General features: G+C 39.2%; 1 protein-coding gene across 2 annotated transcripts in view; it reads left to right on the plus strand.

The window, feature by feature from the left end:
• Positions 1 to 24,334, plus strand: part of ptprn2 (protein tyrosine phosphatase receptor type N2) — a 145,294-nt gene that overhangs the window by 83,957 nt on the left and 37,003 nt on the right. For both annotated transcript variants that reach the window (XM_005448928.4, XM_013277574.3), the window contains exon 11: positions 4,371 to 4,435. In XM_005448928.4, coding sequence (XP_005448985.1) covers positions 4,371 to 4,435 — 65 coding nt within the window. The remainder of the gene's footprint in view (positions 1 to 4,370; positions 4,436 to 24,334) is intronic.

The raw sequence follows: 24,334 nt of genomic DNA on the forward strand, positions 1-24,334 counted from the left end.
TGCTCAAAGTCTTGTTAGCATTAGCTAGCTTCTCCCAGCACAGGATCCCCTCAGGGTGAAGGCTGCTGACCTCCCCATTTTCAGCAAAAGCCAAAGGTTTGTTTGCTTGTTTGCTTGTTTTTCTCTTTTCTTTAGCTGGTGGTTGGTTGTGGTTTGTTCTGCACAAAAAGGTGATTGATTTTCTTTCTCATTAATCTCTGCTGTCAGTCAGGGCCTTGATCTTGATGTGTCTTGCTTTCATAATTCCCACCATCAAGCGACTGCATGACAAGACTTGGGTTCTCTTTGATAGGATTTTTTTTAGGGTAATTGAGTGCATACGAAGTACTGGTACCCTAATTTGCAATTCATTTTTCATTTTTTTGTTCAGTTGAATATTGCAATACTAATGAATAGTACTGAAAAGCCCACAGTACTCCTTTTGTTGACCAGAGTTTTAAGAAAAAGGCAGAAAAAAAAATTTGCAGCCAGTATTTCAGATAAATTTGTCACCTTCTCTTTTATACTCAAGTCTTTTTAATATTTTCTCTTAAAACTATTGTCCTTGTACATAATTTCTCTCAAAGCCACTTGAAAACGGAGCACATTCAAATGCATATGGAAACTACAAAACATGAGATGATTTGGCTAATATGACTTGGAAACCAAAAAGATCAAATGCACAGCAGGGATCAGATCTCAGTATTAGAGATCTGACTAAATAGACTCAGACAATGTCCATTAAAATGGCTGGAGGAGCCTCTCTGAAATGAGACCTGACATCTCTTTTCCACAGTCTGTCAGGACTATTTGGTGGCTAATTTGAAGTCTACAAAATCAGTGTGTGTGTGTGTCTTTGAGAAAAAGAGAAAGAGAGTGAGCTCCAGTGGGAGGTTAATATAAGGGGTGACCAGAAAGAGATCCGGTTGGCTGTTATCGGTGCAGTCGGTGAGAGAACAAGCTACCCTTTGGCTGGATTCTCTCTGCAGCCCAGATCCATCCAGGCGCCAGCTAATGAGCTTGGCAAGTACATTGTATTTATATTTAAAGTGGCTGTTGTTGGACTGTCCTTCCCCTCAGGTTGATTGGAGAGGTTTTAGCTTTGATTCACAAGTATACTGACCTTCAAGCTTCTTTGGTTTCATTGGAAGACGCTTAATGTCAGCTTGTCAGTCAAACCTGAGCTGCAGACTCTGTGACACGTGTTGATTCCTGGCTAATCTTTCGTAGTTTGACTCATGATGTGTTGTGACCCTCAGAGGGGTCCTCATTAGGACCAAAACGCTGCATGACCTTTAAGCAGCTTCACCTCCCTCCGCCACCTACGCCCTCACCCAGCTGGGCCCAATTACCTCGCTCATTACCCCCCTTCTAAACAGCACCGGGACTGAGCAGGTACTGTCGCTATCTATGGAGAGCCAATATGTCTGTGACTAAATACAGGGGTGGCAGCATGAAATGAAAATGAGTTCCATCTTGGAGACATGCCAGCTGAAGACTTTTCTCCTCTCACTAATGGCAGGAGATTTTCTTCCCCTCCTTTTTGTCTTCTTTTATGTGGCACTCTTCTTCAGAGACTTTGAATGTATATTTGACCTTTCCGGCTCTCTCTCAGCCTTCTTTATGCTCCTTTTTAGCCATCTTTCAGAAAACCCCGGCTGACAACTAAAATATAAGATGCCCCCTTCGCTGCCATGTTGATGAGATGATAGGATGATCAATGTTTGCAGGATCCTTAATAACCAGACAGCGAAAAGGCGACAGAGGAAGAGCCAGGGAGATGGATGATTATCCTAAAAGTAGCGTCCTTAATTAGATAGAATTCTGCATACATTGTGGACTGAGTGGAATCACTGGGATAGATTAAAATACTAATTAAACAGGCCCTTGCCGAATTTGGAGTGTGAGGTGGGGTTCAGCTCTTCAGGGTCATTTGCATAGCCTTCATCTGGGGAAATGGGATTTAAAGGACCTGCTCTCTTTCTGCCTTTAACTGCACTCTTTTTCCTTTCCCCCTCCCATTACCCATCACATTCACATGCTAACCAACTCAATTAATATTATGCTCTATTTTCCCTTTCACTCTATAATTTGGCATAATCTATTAAGGTCCCCTTTGATTTTGTTTTCCAATATAAATGTTTCTATCAAAGTGAGGAAGGGGTGTTAAGCACAGGGAGGCGGAAAAAGTCGGCAGAACGTGTGATCTTGGACGATGGATATTTAACATTGCCTCACTTTAGTTTGATTTGCATGAGAATATCCTTGGCGAACAAAGCTTTGGAAATAGCATGCCATATTTGATTAGATCAGTAGATCTGAGGATCAAACTCGGGTGGTGTATTAATTACTGGAAGAACAAAGGCAGGAGCTGAAGTTATTGTGTGCTGCAAATCCACAAGCACTTCATGTGCTGTCTGATAATCTTCAGTAGGTCTGGCATGATATGCTTGAGGATAGCGGTACAATCGTTTTAGCCTTGCTAGCTGTCCATCACTTTTCTCCATTATAAAACTGATAGCCTTGATATTTTTACTTTTATATTTGGGGTTTCTCGAAAATTACAGAGTTGACTTCAGCTCTAGTGTGACTATGGATGCATTGAAAACTTAATAAAAACGTAACAGACATAAAAACGTCTGGCGTCATCATCATGTTGCATTGAGTTTTCCCAGTGGTGTAAAAATGGTGCAACAGCTGCGTCAATTAACGAATGTTAGCATCACTGACTGTATATAACAGACTGCCTCCGTGACGTCACCTGTCACTTTGTGTTTTCCTGTCTTGAGTATTTTGACCCTGATGACACTTTCGCTCTCACACGGTGCAGCCCTGAAACATGCACATGCAACAGTTTTCTTGCAAACATGCAAGAAAACTTGAAACCAGCAATTAAGACCAAAATATTTATACAGATCACATGTCAAGTAAAAATCTTCTCACAGATTTCTATGCAAACAGATTTTCCGATCTAAAGAGTCGCCCCCCTGGTGGCCATTAAAAACAATGCAGATTTGCACAACCAGAAGTTCCGCCTTTTATATGCAATCTATGGTTAACATACACACCAAAATAGGATATTGAACATTATGCATGCCACAGCTTCATTTTATGCAGTGCATGCAATATGCATAAGCCTTTCAGCTACATCATGCTGCCATATCCCCCCAAAAATCATAGACTCACAGTAGATAACAGATCTGCAGTCCAAGTAATCAAAAGAGGCATTGCATGGTGAGTGCTATCATTATAAACAGGATGTCTGTTCACATTTTGTATTAGTCTTAAATATCATTGCACGTCACTATTAGCATGCTGGAACTATTAGTATTAGCTTATACAATCACTGTGTCCAAGTCCAGTCTCATGTTGCGCTCCAGAATAAGTCAGAATCTGGTTCCCAGTCAGAGTTTGAATCTGGAACGCCCCCTCAACTCGGATTTCCTACTCAGTAAGACAGAGCAGGCCCACCAACTCCAAGTTAGCAATCCAAGATGGCGGCAGTGATTGAATCAGAAGTAAAACTGTAAAACCTTTAAGCCATATTCAGAGCACTGACCAGGCCCTGCATACACAAAGGTGTATATGAGGAATGTCTGTCTTCTCTCTCCCTTACTCTGTGTTTTGTCCTTTCTTCTTATGGTCTAGTTTTATCTTTTTTCTTTCCCTTCACCCCCAAGAAGTCGCAGCAGATGGCTGCCCCTCCTTGACCCTAGTTCTGCCAGAGGTTTCTTCCTGTTAAAAGGGAGTTTTTCCTTCCCACTCTTGCAAAGTGCTCAATCGTCAGAGGGTCACTTGATTGCTGGGGTTTTTGTCCACAATGTGGTAGGGTGTAAAAAGTGTCTTGCGGCAACTTGTTGTGATTTGGCGCTATATAAATAAATGTAAATTAACTGTATAACAATACAGCCAATACTCCAGTACATTTAGCACTAGAAACTAGGTGTTGTGCAACCTGCATACTGTATTCAGTGTTAAACCACATCAAGTATTTCATCAGTGCAATAGTTTGCAATGCACTTTGTGCTACATGTGAAATCCAAAGACTGTGGAAAGTATCCCAAAGTTCAGGTGTGGAAATGACTTTTGTTTTGTTACCTGTTAAAGGCCTACTAACAATTCATTCCTGCCAAAGTACCACAATAGACTGCTGTCAACTGCTGTCTTACCCCAGAGACTGTTTTCCTTCCCTCTCGATGAAGATTGTCTGGCTCTATGTGTGGGCTGTACATTTTCTATGACCAGTTTGACATCTGACTCAGCCTGATACATCCATTGCATCATTCTCACTTTCACTGTCCACTTGTTCTGCTGCAGGAACTGAAAAATCTGCTACTTTGTCATCCACTGCTCATATTCAACACCTCCTCTGCTTTTGTCTCCCCGTGCAGTCCAACAGAAGCAGCAGCTGGAGAAGGAGACGGGCCTGAAGATAGTGGAGGCTGGAGTTAGTGATGTAAGTAAAACTCACTAAAAATATCTGCTATCCAGCTCTGTGTGTTTAAAAAGAGAGCGAGAGAGTGGGTGTGCTTAAGTGATTGTGTGCCTTCTCTGTGCTGGGGCTCATCAAACAGGAATAACTCTGTGATTTCAACTTGTCTTGGCATCCGTATCACACCTGCAGCTTCAGTCGTGCAGCCAAACACTAATCTTTTGCAGCAACGAATTCCAAACACATCTTTTTGAGCCCGCTCCAGTGATTATTGCCCCCTTACTCATTTCCTTTAGGTCTCTAAGAGCTGTTGTCACCATGCAAAAAAAAAAAAAAAAACCAAGACAAAAGCCCCAGTGCATTTTATGAAACTTAAAGTGAGTGTTGATCACGTCTCTGAGCAACAATAACCAGATTATCTTGAGTGCTGTCCCTTTGTAGGGAGCACTGAAGCTCCTGTGACATATTCATTGGAAGAAATTAAGAGGAGAGCAGGAGGACTCTCTGGATGATCCAGATGAAAGAAGAGCAAACGTGTATTTATTCAACAGTGATAAATATTCATATGTATCAAAGGTAAGGATCTAATCAAGCACCTATTGATGCGTCATAGCCCTCCATGCTTGCCTGGTAAATGAGTTTCTTTATGAAAATGAGACCGACAGCCTCAGACCCCTGAGCTGCCCTGATCATAAGGCATGCTGGGAGTTAACTAGATGTGGTCTGTGCATAGCAGGACAGTTGCCAATGGCAACAACACACTGTATAGACAAGATCATTTTCCTGCGTTAGTCTCTCCCTGCGCTGTCTCTCTTTTGGTGTCACTGCCTTTCTTCGCCCGTCTGCCTCCCACTTATATCTTTTTTAGGACCCCAATTTCTCTCATCTCATTCCACATTGTATCTTCATCATGTTCATCTCAATTATGTCTGATTCATATTTTTTTTTTTGCTATTTTTTTCTTTTCTCCGTGACTTTTGTCCTATTCATTGTCCGCCTCTCCTCGCCTCCTTTTTATTCTTTTATTCTCACTTAGACTGATTCCTGCACTTAGCTAGCACTGGTACAGGGCTGTGTTTGTCATATTGGGCCTATTTGTAGATAATTAGCTGCAATAATAGCCTCTCCGCAGGAGCCAGGGTGAGGGAGGGGAGGATGGAAAGAGGGAGGGAGGAAAGGAAGGATCTGTCTTCCACCTCATGGGGAGAAAATCAACGCCAGACTGTTTCAAGTTCACGTTAAGGAAGCACAGCGTTTACTACAAATCGTGATTTGGCAAAGTATAAATCCTGAAAACTCACTCAGAGGGTGTTTTGGGGGTTTTTTTTATCAGTGATGCTCTAATGTGGATGTGTTGATCTCACCAGTTTGCATCCTGGAAGTGGAGAGTTGGGGGTAAGTTGGGGAAAATAGTAGCTTTTGACAGGAGAGCCTGTGGAGTGGGCCCTTCAAATACATTAGTTGAAAAGGTGTTAAACCGAAAGCCCGCTTTCAGTAAATTTGCACTAAATTGACCACAGTTATGAGTGAATGTGTGCTAGAGGTTGCAAAGAGGGTCGTCTTTAGTCTGCTTATTAGTGACAGAAATAGAAATAGGCTGGGTAAAATTGCTCTGTGAAACCATAAGAGGTATAGAGCTGAAAATTAAGCGGTACCACTCGTCCCCGCGATATTCTTTCCTTCAGCTTGTATAAACCCATCACAGCGGTTGGTATCATTAAGTCTTATCACTGACAACTCCCACCCACCTCCGTTTTTATTTAAGAGGTGACAAATGACAAAACAGCTTAGGAAGATGTCCAGATAGAGCGAACGTCAATAGCAGTAGATGCGGACGAGGATAAGCAAATGTCAAAGTGGAGGAAGGAGACATCAATCAATAGGCCGAGCAATATCTACTGCATTATAGATCGCATAGAAGTTGTCTTACCAAGGGAGGCAGGGGGGCAGAAAATGATTACTTTGGTTTTCTTACACAGTGTATGCAAGTGTATTCTTTTCTGAGTATCTTTCTTATTAACAGCTGTTTCCCGAGTGGGAGCTGCACGCTTGTGAAAACCCAACAGGCAAATGGAGGTTTCCTCACAGCAATTTATGAGCCCGTAAATGTGTGAAAAACTGAAAGGAAAAAAAGAAGCGAAGTGGAAAAAAATTCACGGTTGACGTGGTCAAGCTTGTACCAACTCCGCCGTCTATATTCATGCTACGCTGAAAACATCCAGAGCGAACGCATCCACGTTATTTTCAGACTCTTACTACTCTAAGTGTAGAAAATAAACCCCGACAGATCGTACCACGTACTGGCTCCGCTAACATCATCGTTCCTAGAAGGCACACAGAGCTGTGTGACCATCCATCCCCCCACCACCACCCGCCTCCTCGTATCTTCTTCCTCTGCGCAGGAGGTGAGTCACACCCAAAGCTGGCAGCGACCAGACACCATGAAAAGGGGTTGCTTTTGCTGACAGCCATAGACACAGCATGACTGGTACCAGTAGGGAGAGGCAGGGGAATAAAAGGGAGGCTGAGAATGTTTTTTAGAAGCGATTGCTTGCCAGATGTAAGGTCAAAATACAAATCTAAGGCTTGAAAATAGTAACTTCCAGTCTTTTGAAAAATTGAGCGAACGATGACTAAATCTTACCGCTTGTGAGGCATTATTTAATTTTTTAAGGGTTCCCTGTAAGAAGTATTTCTCAGTGAATTAGGATCTGATCAAAAACTTAAATCGCAATTAAAGAGTTCACATCACTTGATACGAGTGTGCAGAAGCTTTCATCAAGAAAAAATAATATTTTTTAAAAATTGCGAGGAAATAACAGTTCTGACAGCTGCCATAATTAACACCCATCCAAAGAGAAGCTGAGAAAAATGCAGCACAGGGCTCCATATCTACATAGTCTTAACTAAAGTTTAATATCCCCAGTATACCTGCTTAATTAGAATTTTCTCAAAACAATCATTCGCAATTAATGCCTAATGACATGTGAAACGTTCTAATCATGTTTTCCCAGTTTTCTGTTCTACTTGTGCCAGTGTTTATAAGAAAACGCACCAAGGACGTAGCTCCACATTCATCCTGCCTGCATCAGATGATCCCCATGTGATTAAGTTGGTAGTTAAATTGAGATTCATTGACATTTTGACAGCGGTCTCATGTTCCAAATAACTCTGGCAAACTGCTTATGTGAAGAGGTGCTCATTAAGCAGAGAATTCCCTGAGCTACGTGTCAACTGATTATTCAACCACTAAATGTAAATCATATATGGCAGACAGGGAGTCTCTGCGCTGAGGATGTGTGTGTTTATGCGTTTTTTACAGTAAAGGGGTGTATTAATGAAGTGGCCTTACACAACCTCTCACCGCTGTTAAGGGCTCAATTCTACACTTTTTTTTTCTGCGCACTCTTCAGATGTCTGACTCTTTATTTGCACCTGTGTTTTCACATGTTTTTCCATTTTGTTTTTATTTAATAAGTAGATAGGTTATATCCTCTCGTGTCAGTCTAGACGCCCAGCGGGAGAATGCCATCATCTTATGATGTCTGAGAGACCACGATATATTTCTAATGAAATGAATAAGTGCTAAGGCACAGAGGCAAAACTCATTTCAGAGAAAGGTCACATGTAATGATGACCCCTCACAATGGATTTGAAGGCTTTCCTTCCAATATCCTGAACCATAATTAATGCTACACGAGAATGTTCTGACAGACTTCCTGTAAAAAAAAAAAAGAAAAAGGTAAAATACTATATAATACTTTGGATAGTCGCCATTAACAGCTGAATGTGTAATTTCGAGTTCAAGTTTGGCCAGTCAGCAGCATTGTTGTAACTTCTTTGCACTTCTTTGATCAGTTTGAATGGGTTTGATACTTTCATTATTAATTAATTTATAATTTTCCTTTACAAATAGATTATTGTGCCACAGCTGAATATTTTTAATTATTCATGTTTGTGTTGTTTCAGTCTTTTTCTTTTAAACAAACATAAAGATGTATTTATATTTTCGACATCTCTTTGAATGTGTGGTTGAATAGCACCATTAGCCAGATATGGACCTAGTCATGCAACCCTATTAAACAGTTAATTATAAATCACATCTGATCATACAAATTAAGCAATAGACTGGAACTTTAAATTATTGTTATTGTGTTCCAACATTTAGTGTTAAAAGATAACAATCCATTTGGAGTTGAGGAAAAATAAAAGATTTCTTTTTTAGCCCATAATTTGTGCTGAAATTCAGCTTCACATTGGCAAACTAGCAAACTACTTTTCACAACCTTGTCAGTCTTGAAGGTCATTTGTTCTTATCAATACATTTTATGACACTAAACTAACTTGTGCAACTTTTGCACTGGCTTGCCGACCCCAAAATGTAAGGTTTATGCCACAGCTGACCTAAATTAACTGTAGTGGTTATAACCAAAATATTTTTATTTAACAAAAATTATTTTTTTATGTTTCTGTCATACCCACTAGTATATGTAAGCTCTTTAAAAACTTTAAATATCTTAAAGAATTAAATTTTTAATTCCAAAAATATGATTATTGTTATTGTGCATGATTTATTTTCAAAATTACCATTTCACAACAAAGCTACAATAATAATAATAATAATAATAAAATTATAATTTTTAATTAAGATTAAATTACAGTTATTTACTTGCATACCTAAACAGAAAAATTAATTTTAGTTATTGTTAAGCAAGAAATTAATCAAGCATATCAGAGAAGCCTAGTGTTATACCCAAATTTGGGTATAAACAAAAGTTTTTTATTTACCTAAAAAATAACAATATTGGGTTTTTTGTTTTTTGTTTTTAAAAAAGATTTTTGACAGATTTCCAAATCTTTCCTACAATTTATCTGGGTCTACGTAGAGATGACCAGACCTACCACTATCTAGTCACAAGTCTATAAATAAATATGATTTTTTTAAACCATTAGCTTACATATACGCTGAACACACATACTAGCCTAATAATCTGAACTTTAGTAAAGGCAGCAAGACAACAGAACAGGAAATATAACATTAGTGCCTAAAAAATTACTAGCTCTTGGCTAGCTTGCCAGCATTAGCATCATGTGCTGACAATGTATACTTAACCACTTAGTTAATAGTTCGGTGATGGTCCCTCCATTATACAGAAAAATATACAGAGTAAATACTTAAACTTTTTAGGTTATCAAAAGGTAACATCGTAATGCAGAAGACATTTTTGCATTTAAAATTGATTGTAAGTACAGAAGTAGCCTCGATGACATGAGCGTGTTAGCATGTTAGCATGTTCAGGTCAGCAGTTAGCATCTACACACTTACAGGGTTGTGTTAATCTTCATGTCTTATAAATGACGTTTGATTTAATGCATCACTGTTACGTCCAGATACAAGACAGCTGAAACTTGGGCAGCAAACACTACATCTTAATGCACTCAACTGGCTCCGATAACTTCTTAGCTCAGAGATAATCACTGTAAATTTGCATTTTGTTTTGGCGGAACTCTCTTTCCACATGAATATTTATTCCCATGTTTTTTGATATGAAGGAAAATCAGTGCATTTTGCTTTCCTTTAATCTAACAAAGCCTGAATATTGTAGCACATTCCACTTAACAACAAATACCATGTGCAACCAGCAGCGACTGCAATTTCTCAGAGGGAATGGGACAAATAATTTCAGCTGAGACTTCAAAGGAAAACTACACTGACCATTTCCTACCAGAGAGAAGAGATACCCTGGCTGAAATAAATAAATAACTGTGACAAGAGCTCTACAAATTGATCTTGTAACGGCATGGGAATATGCTTTACTTCAAAACATATTTTCCCATGTTGGTTTTTCGAGCTGTAAAAATCACAAGATGGGGAAAATACATTTTTATGTTAATTTGGGGATCTTTTATTCTTATTTAAGCATGACTGTAGCTCCTCCAGGGAAATGAGAGTGGCTAAGTTGCACTTTGGAGTACATGCTGTGCCTATGCACGTCTTGTATAGTGTGCATATTGTGTGGCCTGTAAGTATGTCTTTCCATCAGCCAATCAATTCCACATTGGCCTTCAATTGCCTTTTTCTACATCGACAACCTATCCTATCTTCTTTAGAGACTGTAATAAACCCAAACAATCAAAAATTGCTGCCTATAAAAATTTCAACAGTGCAGGAAGGCCAATCTGGCTGTTTTAAAAGTGGCTAAAATGCCATTACTGTGGCAGATCTGGATGTGAAATGTCATATCGGAGCAGCCCCACTGAGCCTGCAGCCCCGTGTAGCATTCCCTCTTTGGAGACTCCAGCTGCCTCCCACTGATGAAAGCCCGTCCAGCAGCCCCGTTTCCCGGCAACCTTTTACCATCACCTGACCTTTGGACTGCAGAAATGCCTTTGATACCAAGCCATGCAGTTTGGTATTTGCCTCTCTCTATATCATGACGTGTGCTCTCCCTCGGGTAAGGGTAGACTTGTCTGTTTTTAATGAGTATCAGAATGTAAAGTATTTACTCTCCTACCTTTCACTTCTTTTATGTTCTGCTGCCTTTGTTAAAGAGAGGCACGGTTACTGTGTGTAGTTGACAGTGGTGTGTTTTTACTCTGCTTGTTGAAGGGCAATTCTTTCACCTTAGGTAAGGTATTAAATAAGAGATTTTTTTCTTTTTTTTCTGGTGTACTCATCTCTTCTTGGAAGAGAAATAACAAGGTCGGGGTGGCCTTGGAGGTATTATGAGGGTTTAGATAAAATTAAAGGAAAAAAAATGCACTCGTGAAAAACCTTACACTGTTAGGAATTGTTCAGTCAGTAACACTGCTGCTTCACAACCGTTAGCCCTGGCACTGTTTCAGTCCTGGTTTCTTTTATGGAGTGCTACTAAATAATTTTCTAGCACTTGTACTTTGAGTGTGAGTGATTCACCTTATTTCACTGATTTTCTTACGTTTTCACAGATCATACTGCCATCGTTTTCACCACCGTGCAGTGAAGTCTGCTACTTTTGCCAGCCCAGAATAAACACAATAATCAATTCAAATGCAGAAGCAGTGTGTGAAAAATAATTTAAAGTACTGCATTCACAGGAATTACTGGAGTAAATTGTACCCTGCTAATTAAATTCGCTTGATTAATTTATCTTTAGCAAGTGTGAGCATCCCTATAGAATCTGAAATTTGTGTTAGTTTGCTGCTAGATCAGCCCAAAATGGAGATGTTCAGCCATAATGCACAGTCCCATGTTTAGTTTTTATCACCACAAACACCTTTACAAACTGTAAAGCACAGCGGTGGAGGGGTTATGATTTTGACTTGTTTGCTGCTACAGGACCATGGCACCTTGGAGTCATTGAGTCCAACATAAACTCCTCTGAGTCACATGTGAGGACATCTATCCAACAGCTAATGCTTGGTCCAAACAGCAGCAAATCTACAATAAAACGAGTGAAAAAAAAAAGAATCAAGCTGTTGCAATGACTTCAGTGTGTTGAAGTCGAGACCTCAACCTGATTGAAATGCTGTGATGAGACCACAAGGAAGCTTTGAATAAACAAATAAACAGAAGCAAGAGGCCAAATGATGTAAGAGACTAATATAGTCATCCAGAAGCTAAAAGCTATCAAATAATGGGGTGTACTTAGTTTTTCACACACTGCTACTGTATTTATGACTTAGTTTTTCCTAAATATATTTAATCAAAATTTAATATGGCATGTGTTCTTGTTCATCTGAGTTTATTGTTAATTATTTCACAACCTGATTTCTTTTATTATACCCTGATGCAAATCTATCTGAATCTGATCACTGCGTATTTGGTCAGCTCAAAGTACTACATGCTCCTAAAGAGTACCTTTAGGAGTACCTACTCCTGGACAGTTTCCTACAGACTAGAGGCACAGGAATAGGGCACGTTATTAATAATAAAATATAACCACCACAGAGTTGTGTTTCTTCTCCTTTAAATAAGAACCAGAATTATTTAACATCTCGGCCAAAAGACTCTAAAACTGTTGTTGGTATCTTTTGACTGTTTCCACCTAAAAAGTTGAAAATGATATCGAGACCTCAGCTCATGGATGCCCCTACAACTCTTACATTGGTATCCACGCAGATGCAAGTTGAGAAGATTGGTTAGATTTTAAGAAGCAATAATCACTGTACGCCCTGCCGTTTCACTACAGTTTATTCCCAATATGGTGGTGATTAAGCTCAACTACCCTCCTAGATCTTACTAAAGGAGAGGCCTGGTGCTTGTGAATTAATTTCTAAAGGCTGCTTCTGTGAGTACTTTTATTCCTCTTGCAGCCAACTTTGGTTTTAAAAATCTGACTGGAAGACTTTTTAATATGTCAGATGGGGTTGTTTTAAAGATGCTAATGTTAGCGTGCTAACTGAGGCTGAGGCTGCATGCCCAAGGCAAAGCAATACCATCTTCACTATATTTCCATCTTGAAGATGTTTTTTATATATTTCGTTCTCTATGTTATGAAGCTCAAACCAAGTTAGTCGTACTACACAGCATGATTAGAAGCCTAACAATGTTTCACAAGCAACACACGGCTTACATTAAAAAGGACTCCTACAGCATATCTGAGAACCAAAATAATATTCTGCACATTTTAAAGCATAAGGAAAATAATCTGCATCTTCCACTATGAGAACATTTGGCCCTTTAATTTTTTAAAAATTCCACAGTTGCTTGAACAAACGCTCTGACCGTTTATGGAAATTAGTTGACTGCTGTCTGGGAGCAGCAACTGTTGGGTTGAGGGCTGGGTGCCTGGGAGAGGCTGAGGATACATGGGGGGGTAGGCCTGCGGTGTCCACAGCTGGATAGCATGGCAGAGGTTTTAAATGTCAACATTGAAAGGAGGATGTGGCTGCCATTTGGCCTGACAAGCCGCATGCCAAGGGACTGGCAGCAGGATGCAGGGAGAGGGTGCTCCAGGTCCCGGCCACAGAGCTCTCACCTTCTGCCATTTATCATGTGGTTACTTGCCTAGCGCATCTGGCACCTTAGCACTGACAGCAGCAGGAAAAGCCCTTGCTGCAGGCTAACCAGTGGCCCGTGGTAATCTTTTTAACATTACAGCAAAATTAGGGGCTGCAGTATTTGTTTGACTGCATTAGGGTTTTTTTGGTCTTACAGTCTCTAGTTGTCCAAAAAGGAAGATAAAAGTTCCAGTTACGGGACTGTAAGTAACATTAAAAGATAATATCTTAAAGATATAAATATGTGCATATAGTTTCATGAATATAGTTTCATCTTAAAACATTAATGTGGCATGTTTTTAGCAAACACCACAATTTATGATAGCTGTGCGGTCGAATAATTATTGCTCAGTGGGCGCAAAACACGAAAACCGCATTGCTCTCAGTAAATTAAATGCAATCAACTGTCATATCATCTTTTATTGACTTTAATTGAGTGTAATTGTGAATCCTGCTGTAACTGCTAGTTGCTTTCTGCATGGCAAGGTCAACTAAATTGCTTGATGAGCTGTTATGGTCTTTTATATGATGACCTTGACTTGGGAGGATGTATGAATATCTTCCATCTGTGGTGATAAACCATGAAATGAAACTAGACCAGTCTGGTGCAGAGTGGCTTCACAACGTCTACCACTTCTGGTCACTGCTCAAAAAGAGTATGTTGCATTGACCTTGCAGTGTTCAGATATAATAATAAATGTTTAAATTATGAATATTCCATGTTTGGAGGTGTCTGAAATTCTGAATTTAAAGTAACGTACAATAATCATATTAATGCAAAGCCTTGTTTGAAGCAATGTTTAGAGAGGTGTATAAGTTTTAAGTTAAGATGATAAATATTCTCCTTAATCCTTATATCGTTTTTCTTGTTTTTGTTGTTTTTCTTCTTTTTTTTTAATGAAAATTCTAAATAATTCCGAGGCATGGTTTTCTTGGGCCATTAACAATTTACATAATTTAAAATAAGTCTATATGGGAAACCTGCATGCATTTTTTTCCTGCTTGATCTCTGCCAGCTATTTAATTTTCATTAATAAATATTAATCTGATAGCATTCAATATCTGAGTCTAATTAGGCCCTTTAGCCACAAACTGAAGGCCTTTCTTTAATGTGTTTGGAGTAATATATGTTATCTTTCATCCAAATATGTGATGCAATCATTGCACAGCAGACACGTGAAGGTAAAAGGCAGCGGCAAAGATCAGATGCTGAGAGTCGTCTGTGAACTCGAGAAGAGTCCTGCTGTGATGGGATTTTTGCTTTACATATCACAGTTGGCTTGTTGGCAGCCATGTTCGTCTGTATATGGCTGCCAAGATGCCTGTTTACATTTATGTGCAGGCTCGTCCTGTCAGGTGTTGGAGGAAAATACACAGCAGGTTGTGGTAGATACCTGCAGCAGGTATTTCATCTATAAAGCCTTTGTCATATGGGCAACAACGGAAGAATTAAACTGGGCCATTTATAGTCGAACTACACTCGACCAGACCACAGTGACCTACAGTTGCTGTAAGAAGTTTACAAACGTTCATCATGGGCATGAATATCATGGTAATTTGGGCAAAAAGAAGAATTGGGTTAATAAATTTTAATTTATTTTGGATTTTCTCTAATCCACACAGGCTAAAATGCATACATACACCCAGTCATTGTTCTGGGTCATTGACCCAGTGTTTCTAGGTTTCTGGACTTTATAGTGTTTGAATATTCTGTGTTTCTTGGTTTCATGGTTTCATTTACCTTATGCTTCATGTGCGTTTAGGTCAGCCTTCAGTTATACCTGCTTTTGGTAGTCATCAACAAGTTTCTGGAACATTTCTGGATGAATATTTGACCGCTGTTGTTGACAGAATTGGTCAAATTGATTTAACTGGTTGGTTTTCTGGCACGCACTGGCTTTTAAGGATAGTCCACAAAAAGGGTTGAGGTTGGGGCTTTGAGAAGCTTAATGTTACCCTGCTTTACAAAAACAATTTTGACATGTGTTTGGGATCATTGTCCTGTTCGAATACCCAATTGCGGCCAAGTTTCAATTTCAAGATGAAATTAAAGAATTTCTAGGTAGTCCTCCTTCATTATTTCATCTTCTTTGCAGCGTACCAGTACTACTGGCACCAAAACATTTCTAGAGCATGATGCTACTACCACCATGCTTGACACCTTGTACAGTGTCCTTAGGTTTGAGAACCTTACCTTTATTCCAAAACATACCTCTTATCTTTTTGTGGCCAAATATCTCAATATTTGTCTCATCTGACTATAAATATTTTCTTTGGAAGGCATTTGGCTTGTCCAGGTGAAAATTTCAGTCAGGCTTGAAGGTGCTGATTTTGGAGCAGGGCCTTCTTTTTTGGTCGGCACCCTCTCAGTTCACGGCCATGCTGAAAACTTGCTTCACTGTGGACTTCGCCAGTGTTCCGACAGCTTCCGGTTCATGGCAAGCTTGAGCCTTGGTAGTTCCTGTTGTTCCTGAAAATCCTAATCAATTTCCTCTTATTTGAGCGTAACAGTTGGGGTCTTCTTCCAGACCTTGGCAAAGTAGTGGCATATCAGAATAACATCAGAATATCTGTGTACAATTCTTTGAACTGATCGTGAAATCTGCAGTTGTTTACAAGTGCTCCCATAAGCTTCTGAAATGATCTTTCCCAAACCCTAACCTCAGACCCTATTGGAAATTTGTGCAGTGTGCTCAAAATCCCATTTCTGTGACAGGAAACAAACCAGTTTAAATGAACTCTGCCAATTATGCCAAGTAGAGTGGTCAAATGTCTAGCCAGAGTTATTACAGAAGCTTGCAGATGTCCAAAGGCAACTGGTTGAGATTTAACTTAACCAGGTTTTAGTGCAGCTGTTAGAGAAAATCCAAAATAAACTTGTGCACCCAATTCTAAAGCCATTAAAAATGTGTGCTGTGCAATCATTCCACCCTGCAAAAAAAAAAAAACAGCTCAAAGAAATCATTAAAAACCCCAAATTACCATGACATTCCTGCCCCCGATGAGCATATGTAAACTTCTGACCACAACTATACAATATATATTCTTCTTTCAAGTTTTTATGTTAATAACTACAAATATATTCTAAGTATGCCCCTGTGCAATCAGCCATCCATTTACAAAACAAGAGGATTGATTGTTTGATTAAAAAAAAGCCACTGTGATGGTGTACAAACATGAAATCAGTGTCCAAAAACCTAAAGACCTAACTGTACTAAGGCACAAAGACTGAACCTGTAAAGTGAGGTAATAATAGAGGTAACAATGTTATCTTACTGCTCTCGAGCGAAACTACTTTAAGTAGTACTAGATCTACTTTAAACTTTCTATACATTTTCATTCCTGTTTTGTGCTGGCAGCACCACACCAGCAAGAGCAGTACATTTTCTTTTATTGTTGTTTTTTCCGAGCTATCCTTTGGGATTTGTTCTAGTCTACGGGCTGTATGTTTGATACTGATGGGTTACAATTTACACACATGAAAATAGTTACATGCTCACAACTGAAAAATTTATGTCAAACAGTAATGTGCAGTTAATAATAATTACTATATACTAGTTTGATTTTCATAACAGATACCTAGAGTTTAATCTAATATCTGTATATTTCTGTGCATTTTACCTGACATTTGGACAACAAATACAAAAAACAAAGTAAGTCTCTAAATAAAAATGACATGACAAAGTAATTTTTCACAGCTTAAACAATATGAAGGACATATAGAAGGAATTACATTTTAATGCTGGAAATAACAAAAGGCAGAGGTATCTCTGCAAGTCAGGCCCGCAAAGACATGCAATCACATGTCTGTCACTATTCATTACTTTATTCCCTTTGAAGAAAGAGAAAAAAGACGTCCTCACTGCCCCGCTAAAAAAGCCATAGAGTGTAATTATGTTTGTGGGTGAAAATTGGCTAGATTGATTATATGCATTTATAATAATGAGCCGTCAATTGTATTATTACGTTACAGAACCATCAAAATCTTGGCATAAATCATAATTAATTTTGCCTTCAGAATTTCTGATCAGCCATACTTCGCATTGTTGTCAGAGGTTTTGGTGTGAAGCTGTGGGAGACGTGAGCTGAAAACAGGCGGCTGATACCATACTACAGCTGTGGCAGCGCTCTCATTAGGGATTCACAGAGGTTTCTTTTGCCGAGCGGTGCTGCTTGGTTTGGCTCGAGGGCAGACTACTCGTATAAAGCTGCCGGAGCTGCGAGACAGACAGACAGTGAGACACACAGGGACGCTGCGGTGCTGGGCAGGCAGTGTCAGCTCTCTCCGTGCAGAGGATTGTTTTGCAGTGCCAGGCCCATGACTCTTCCCCCAGCTGATTGGTGTGGCTTCATTAGCATGGGCTGTGGCTCCTCCGATTAGCAGTAATTAAAGAGAGAAATCAGAGCGCTTGCCTCCAGTCCAGACACAGCCAGTGCCTGTCAAGTGTGATCGCTGTGGAACAGCTCTAGCCTTCCTGGCTGTCTGCCACTCCACAATCCCCCCCCTCGGTCCCTATACTAAGAGCGAGTCCAGAGGAGAGGTATGGGCTGTTGGTGTCTGTGCCAAGTTACCCCCCAAAGTCACCCCCGGGGTTACACAGACACACACGCCTCTCCCTGCGGGCACACGCTGGCCCGCTGTTGTCATGGTGATAACAGGGGAAAATGTTTAATGAAGACACTGATGAGAATTTATGAGGCTGTGGCTCTGTGCATTTACAGGGGATATGACCCTTAGCCCATCACGCGCTGCCTCCTGTGGTTCTACATCTATATCTTCACTTATACAAGTTGTAGCTGATCATCGGGGCGTATGCTCAGGCAGGCGGCCTCAATATGCTGTGGGTCCACCAGCACCAGCTCAGGCGGCGACACGAGGCTTTGGTTGTCCAATAAACATAATCAAACGTGATCAGAAATGTGCGTTGTTTTCATTCGATTTAAACTAGAGGAATAATTGTCTACTAACGTCTTGAGAGGCATTCTCAAAGGGCCAATTTAAAATCTAATTGTATTAGGGAGGCTGCTTACTATAAACAATATTTAATTTGGTGCTTTCAGACAGGCAAAACGGCAGAAATGTGACTATAAAAAAGCGCTGATTGCCACAACGTGCACAGGCCGGGTGGGTGGCCGATCTCGTTCTCACCACCTGCCAATACGCCCTACACTTCAACTGACCAATAGTGTCAAGGCTGGTTATTCACTTTGGGATGCTTGTTCTGGTTTATTTCTTGCTTTGTTTGCTCTGTCTGTGCTCTATCAGGCGTGGATGCCATTAAACAAACAGGCCCAGGGTTTCATTGAGTGTGCTGGCATTTGCTCGGGACGCCATATTCAGCAGCGGCCCAGTAGCGTTTGAGACCATGCCAGATTTGATTCGTTTGAAGTGCACTGATGGCCACAGTGTGAACACTTGTTTAACTATGGGTATAGTGTGGTCATTTGCACAGTCAAATACTGTTCAGTATAAATGTAGATATAAATGTAGTTTTATGATAGTTTATGGTACCACTTTGTGCATGTCACCCTCAATTAAAGGCATATTTATAGAGAAACCAGGAAAAAATTAATCTTGTGTCACACCAAATTTTGAGCAATATTTGACCTTAAAAAAGCTGCAAAACATATCTATCTAAAATCTAAAATATCTATTAGGAAACATTAACTATGAAGCTTGGCCTTTAATAAATATAGTGAGATACATTCATCAGAGAGTAGTGGTACTTTCTCTCCCTTCTTTGTTTCTTTAAAACCAGGCACCTTGTACGCCTTCAAAGATTTGGAGCTGAGCATATTGTTACTTTGTATCTTGGACACTATTAGGAAACTCTAACTTTAAAGCTTCGAAGGCCACTTTGAGTCCTAAGGGTGTTTGTGCAAATGAATCAAAGTGAAAGTAGCTCTCTTTGATAAGAATTTTTTTTAAAGTATTGAGCACCCTAATAACTTTAAAAAGAGTAAAAGAAACAGGCTGGTTTTGGAACAGGCATATCAGTAATTTTCACACACTGTTAAATTCTTCATTTTCCTCCACAATGTTCCTTCTTTTTGGGATTTTAAATCTATACCATTCAGCACTAACCGGTATAAATCCGTGCTAACCACTTTCAGCGAAATTAAGAGGATAAGGCACCAAGTGACAGTCAAGGCTGTTTCTTTTTTATCTTGACCTCTAAAGAATCCAAAGAATCGCTTCCTCCAAGGATAGATCATTTAAAAACCTGTTCATCTGTTTATTCTTTTTTCTTTTTGTTTTTTTGTCAAGGTCTCCTCAAGCCTGAAAATAGCTAAATGTTCAAGACCTCTGGCCCAAACAACATTCTTAAAGTAACTATCCCACACAGGACTTGACCCCTAGTTTCCTTTGTGAAAATCCAGCATTTCCCTCGTGTTTCAAATGTAAGCTTTCTTTTTAAACTGCATCATACTGCAAAAGTCACGATAATGCTACCTTACCGGGAGGAAACACATTTCAGCTGAAAAGTAAGTTTAGTTGTGCAGGTTTTGGCTCAAGGGCGATCTACTGAAAAGTACAATTCAACTTATTTTTAGATTGTGGGTGAATTTTAACTCTTTGGACTATGAAACTGAGCACCACTGTGCAATGGTCCAGGAGCTATAGAGCAGGAAAATGTTTCAGGGGCTTTAAGATAGTAGGTGGACTCAGGTGTGGAGGAAACCCATCCTGTTGAACCTATGAAGTCGCTCAGTGCTCTCCTCTGAACACTTCCCTTTGTCCCTTTACTGTCAGTCTCAGTATCAGAGGCTCCCAGCCCACTAAGTCTCTTGTGACAGGGGTTTCAATTATGAATGCTACCTTTGACTACCTCTGTTATTCCGCTGCAGCCCACATATCCCTGCCTGCCACCACTCATGTGTGACTTGATGTATTGTCTCACTGTTTTCGCCCCTTTCAAAATTAATTGCAGTTTTATCTCCCTCCAAGATAAAAAAAAAAAAAAGCCTGCTGAGAACACAATAGTCTAAAAGTAGTGTGGATTCTATTCAAACAAAACAATTAAAACCACAGTGTTTTTTCCTCACTGTTTTTTGACTGCGGATGATTTTTAGTGGTGGCTCGTTTTATCTTTTGCCACAAGAGAATGAAGTATTACCTTCAATTACTTTTCCTGATTGGCTTCTGTTTTAGCAAACTCAGATCACACTCTGGGCATGGCCATTTTATTTGGTGTCTAATGACTTTTCACCTACCTACAGTATTATAATATCCCCTATCAGTAGCTCATTACATCTTGAAAATAATTCTTGTCATTGTGATTAATGCAAATCTGAGCATAATTTACTTTGTCTCGGGCCACAGTGCAAACATCTTTACTGATACCGAGCAGACTTTCGTAAGTTTTAGCAACGAGCACCATTTGGTGACCTTGTTTAATTAATTCTGGCTGGCATTTTAGCAAACACAATCATCCTTGTCAGACATATTGCTATTGTCATCACAGCTGCAGGGAGAAAGGATCATTATTGTCAGCTACAACCAGTTGGGAATTAAAGCTGCACCTTGACCAAATTAAAAAAAATAGAAAGTTAAAATAAATCAGCTCAACTTTCTCAGACACTTGACAGCTTTGTCTTGTGTGGAATTAACAAGCCAGCTTTTTAAAAAAGAAGATCAGAGCTTAAATTTAAAGCTGCACTTCAGTTTAAGAGACCATTCAGACAGATTTAGCTAGTCATAGCTTAGCAGTGATTAGCTATTCAAATAAACTGGTGTACAAACGGCTGGATTGATATTGTAACTTTAGAGGTTAGAGAGGAACCTCTTTTTATACCAAAAAACAAGGTCAAAGGTTAAACAAAAGTATTTGATAGTGGTATGTGCTTTAAGCTGCAATGACTAGCATGTAGCTCTAAGGCTAACTAGTGTTAAAGCTAACATCATACAAGAACCAAGCTGTGTATTTACTTCATTGCCATTAAATAATTAGAATGCTAACTGTGATGTGCAGCTTTAGCACTGATTTTTAAGAATACAATACACATTACTGTGTAGTCTTGGCCCACCCTTCATTCATTTATATTTTGCTAGGAAAATGGGAAATATGTGCAGTGATTTAAACTGAGACATGTACAAATGCAGTATATAAACACAAAAACTAAAAAGTTTTAGCAATTCTGTAACTCAATATTTGGTATGAACACCTTTAGTCTTCAACTCAGCCTGAACTCTCTTAGCCAAGCTTTCTTGTAATTTCTTTAAGTAGTAGTAGTTCAAGAATATCCAAACTTCTTGAAAGACATGCAATGCTCTTCTTTGGATATTGGCAGCTTTTTGGTCCATTCTCTGTTAAGATAATAATAGAGAGATCTTAGCTCTGGGGAATCCAATCCATGATAATTGCATTGTATGGTTTCACTGCATTGGCAGAAAGAAATGATAAAAGATGAAGCCACTACCAATCAGATCTTTCTCAGGTGGTATTGCACGGTGGATCAAAATGTGATGGTGCGTTTCTGTTTTCATAAATTCAACATCTAAGTTGTATGTGATGTGTAAATACAATACTGGCTCAGCTCTTGGGGTAGGTGCTTATTTTATGCTTGAATGATCCATAGGTCAGTGTTAAGTAGTTTAACAAAAAAAAAAAATCCTCTGAAAATGGTCAGAGGAAGGAAAGAAAAGCTTTGACAGACCCCTGAAAGCCTGAGGAACTATTACCGAACACCTCTTTTTTAAAAATTACAAGAGTCTGGCTCCTTGGAACAAAAATATAAAGAAAGCTCTGTATACAGTCATCAAGTACATATTTAAGACCTAGCTTGCAGAGTCTTCATTTTCATATGAACACTGTAAAGAGCAGTGTTAGTGATACAATAATTAAAATATAGTAAGTTGAATTAGCTTACTACAGCAATCAAGCTCTGATATTAACACATGTCCTTGCAGCAGACAAATCAATGACTGCAGCCTTGAAAGGAGAAGCTGCTTCTGTTTACCATTTTCTAAAATCAATGACAATTTTCTCAAAGATTACTGACAATTTTAGGTAATCTGCCATCTGACTTGTATGATAAACAGTTAGTGCCATCAGATCGTGATTATCCACAATGTTGACTTGCCTTTTGCTCAACATACAAAAGGTTTAATGAATATTAGATTTAAATGCTGATTGAACAAACAATAGCACACACAACACGCCAAAACACAGAGCTTCAGACTGCATCTGAAATCATGTTCTTCCATACACTAATAAACGAGTACACTAGTTACCTTAATAGTTACCATTTCCAATTCTGTTCAGTTGATTTTAATTTAATTTATTCAAAAAAGTAGCCTCATTGTGCTTTAACCTCCTAAGACCCGAACTCTTCCACGGCATGCATTTTTAATTTCCCGATGAATGTAAAAACAAAGAATTACCAGATTTTTTTTTTTTTACCTGATTTTTGTTTCTAAGAAAAATGAGAGCTACATATGAGGATATTCGTTTAATATTTTGATAGAACAGTAGCAGTATAATGTCCTCGTAAGTGGATATCAGGCCCTTGTAGAGCAAAATTGAATATTTTGGTCTAAATAACCCAAAATGTGATGTCCACATATGTGGATGCCAGGTCCTAGGAGGTTAAATTGTAAAGTAAAGGTCCTACACTATTGAATGGAAACCCACAACAATTAGATTATCCTTTATAAGCAATAACTTGGCGACAATTGGCAACAATGGGCAACAATGGGAAGGAAGAACTCCCAGTTAACAGGAAGTCATTCACAATAGAACAAACTCAGAAAGAGGCAGCCATCCATTATGAGAGATAACAGACAAGTATTTATAAATGGCATACTAAGGAGGAGTAATGCTGTATAAATGATGAATTAAGAACTCGCTAACACCTTACTAATACCTTCATAATGTGACATTATTTTAAAGAGCTAATCAGTTAAAGTTGCCATTTTTGGTAGATGTTTTTTTGTTTTGTTTTTTTTTAAAGTTTTTTTTAGTGTACTGTATGGAGCCAAAGCAGCCAGACCACCAAAGAATTTTCAGACAGTGGGAGGATACGTAGCCACTGATGGCAATGCCAACACAAGCTACAAAGTGGCCTGCTTTTTAATCAAGCATTGATGTCAGATGTGTTTTTTAATAAAATACCCAGCACTTTACTCCTGTGCTGGGTATTTTAAAGTGCTTTATAAATAAAGTTGGATTGGATTGGATAATGTTTATGGTTGTTGATTTGTCTCCTTTAGTGTAACAGTATTTTGTATTACAGGCCCGAGTCAGAAAAATAAATCTAAAGATAAATGATTAAAGATTAAAGATAAATGTACAACTCCATACTTGATTACAGAGAAGAGTGCTCATGGAAGAGCACTAGGGGAAGTAGCTGAATGAGGACACAGTGTGACCATCTTCATCTGTTAGAAGAACAAGGAGTCTTGCAACGTTCATATGACCCACACAAAGCCCTGATCTCAGACCCTGGAGTCAGTCTGGGAGGTCTAGAAAGACACAGGGAGGCAGCCAAAATCTACAAATATTGTGTCAACTTGTCCAGGATGTCTGGAATAACCTACCTAACCTAAAGCTGAGTGCAGGGGGACTGACGAGAAACGGTTCTGTGTTATAATATTATTTCGACTAAAACAGTTACAGGATTTTTTTATTCTCCCTCACCTGTAGCGATTGGAATCCGTACAGTAGTGTATGTGTACATGATCGGTATTTATAAACCATTTAAATCAAGACATAATATGTATCACTCTGCTTATATCATAATAGATTACAACACTTTCTATAATTTCACAGATGTGCTGTGATTTCATACTCCAGGCTGTGACGCCACAACACTATTTCATTTTGAAGTGCGCGCTGATGTGCAAGTGTGTGGGTTTGCCTCTATGCTTTGAATATAGTCAGGATGACAGGCATAGCATTTACCTTGATGTTTACTGCTTTGAACTACTTGGCATTGGTA

This window comes from Oreochromis niloticus, linkage group LG9 (assembly GCF_001858045.2).
Source record: "Oreochromis niloticus isolate F11D_XX linkage group LG9, O_niloticus_UMD_NMBU, whole genome shotgun sequence".
Lineage (NCBI taxonomy): Eukaryota > Metazoa > Chordata > Actinopteri > Cichliformes > Cichlidae > Oreochromis > Oreochromis niloticus.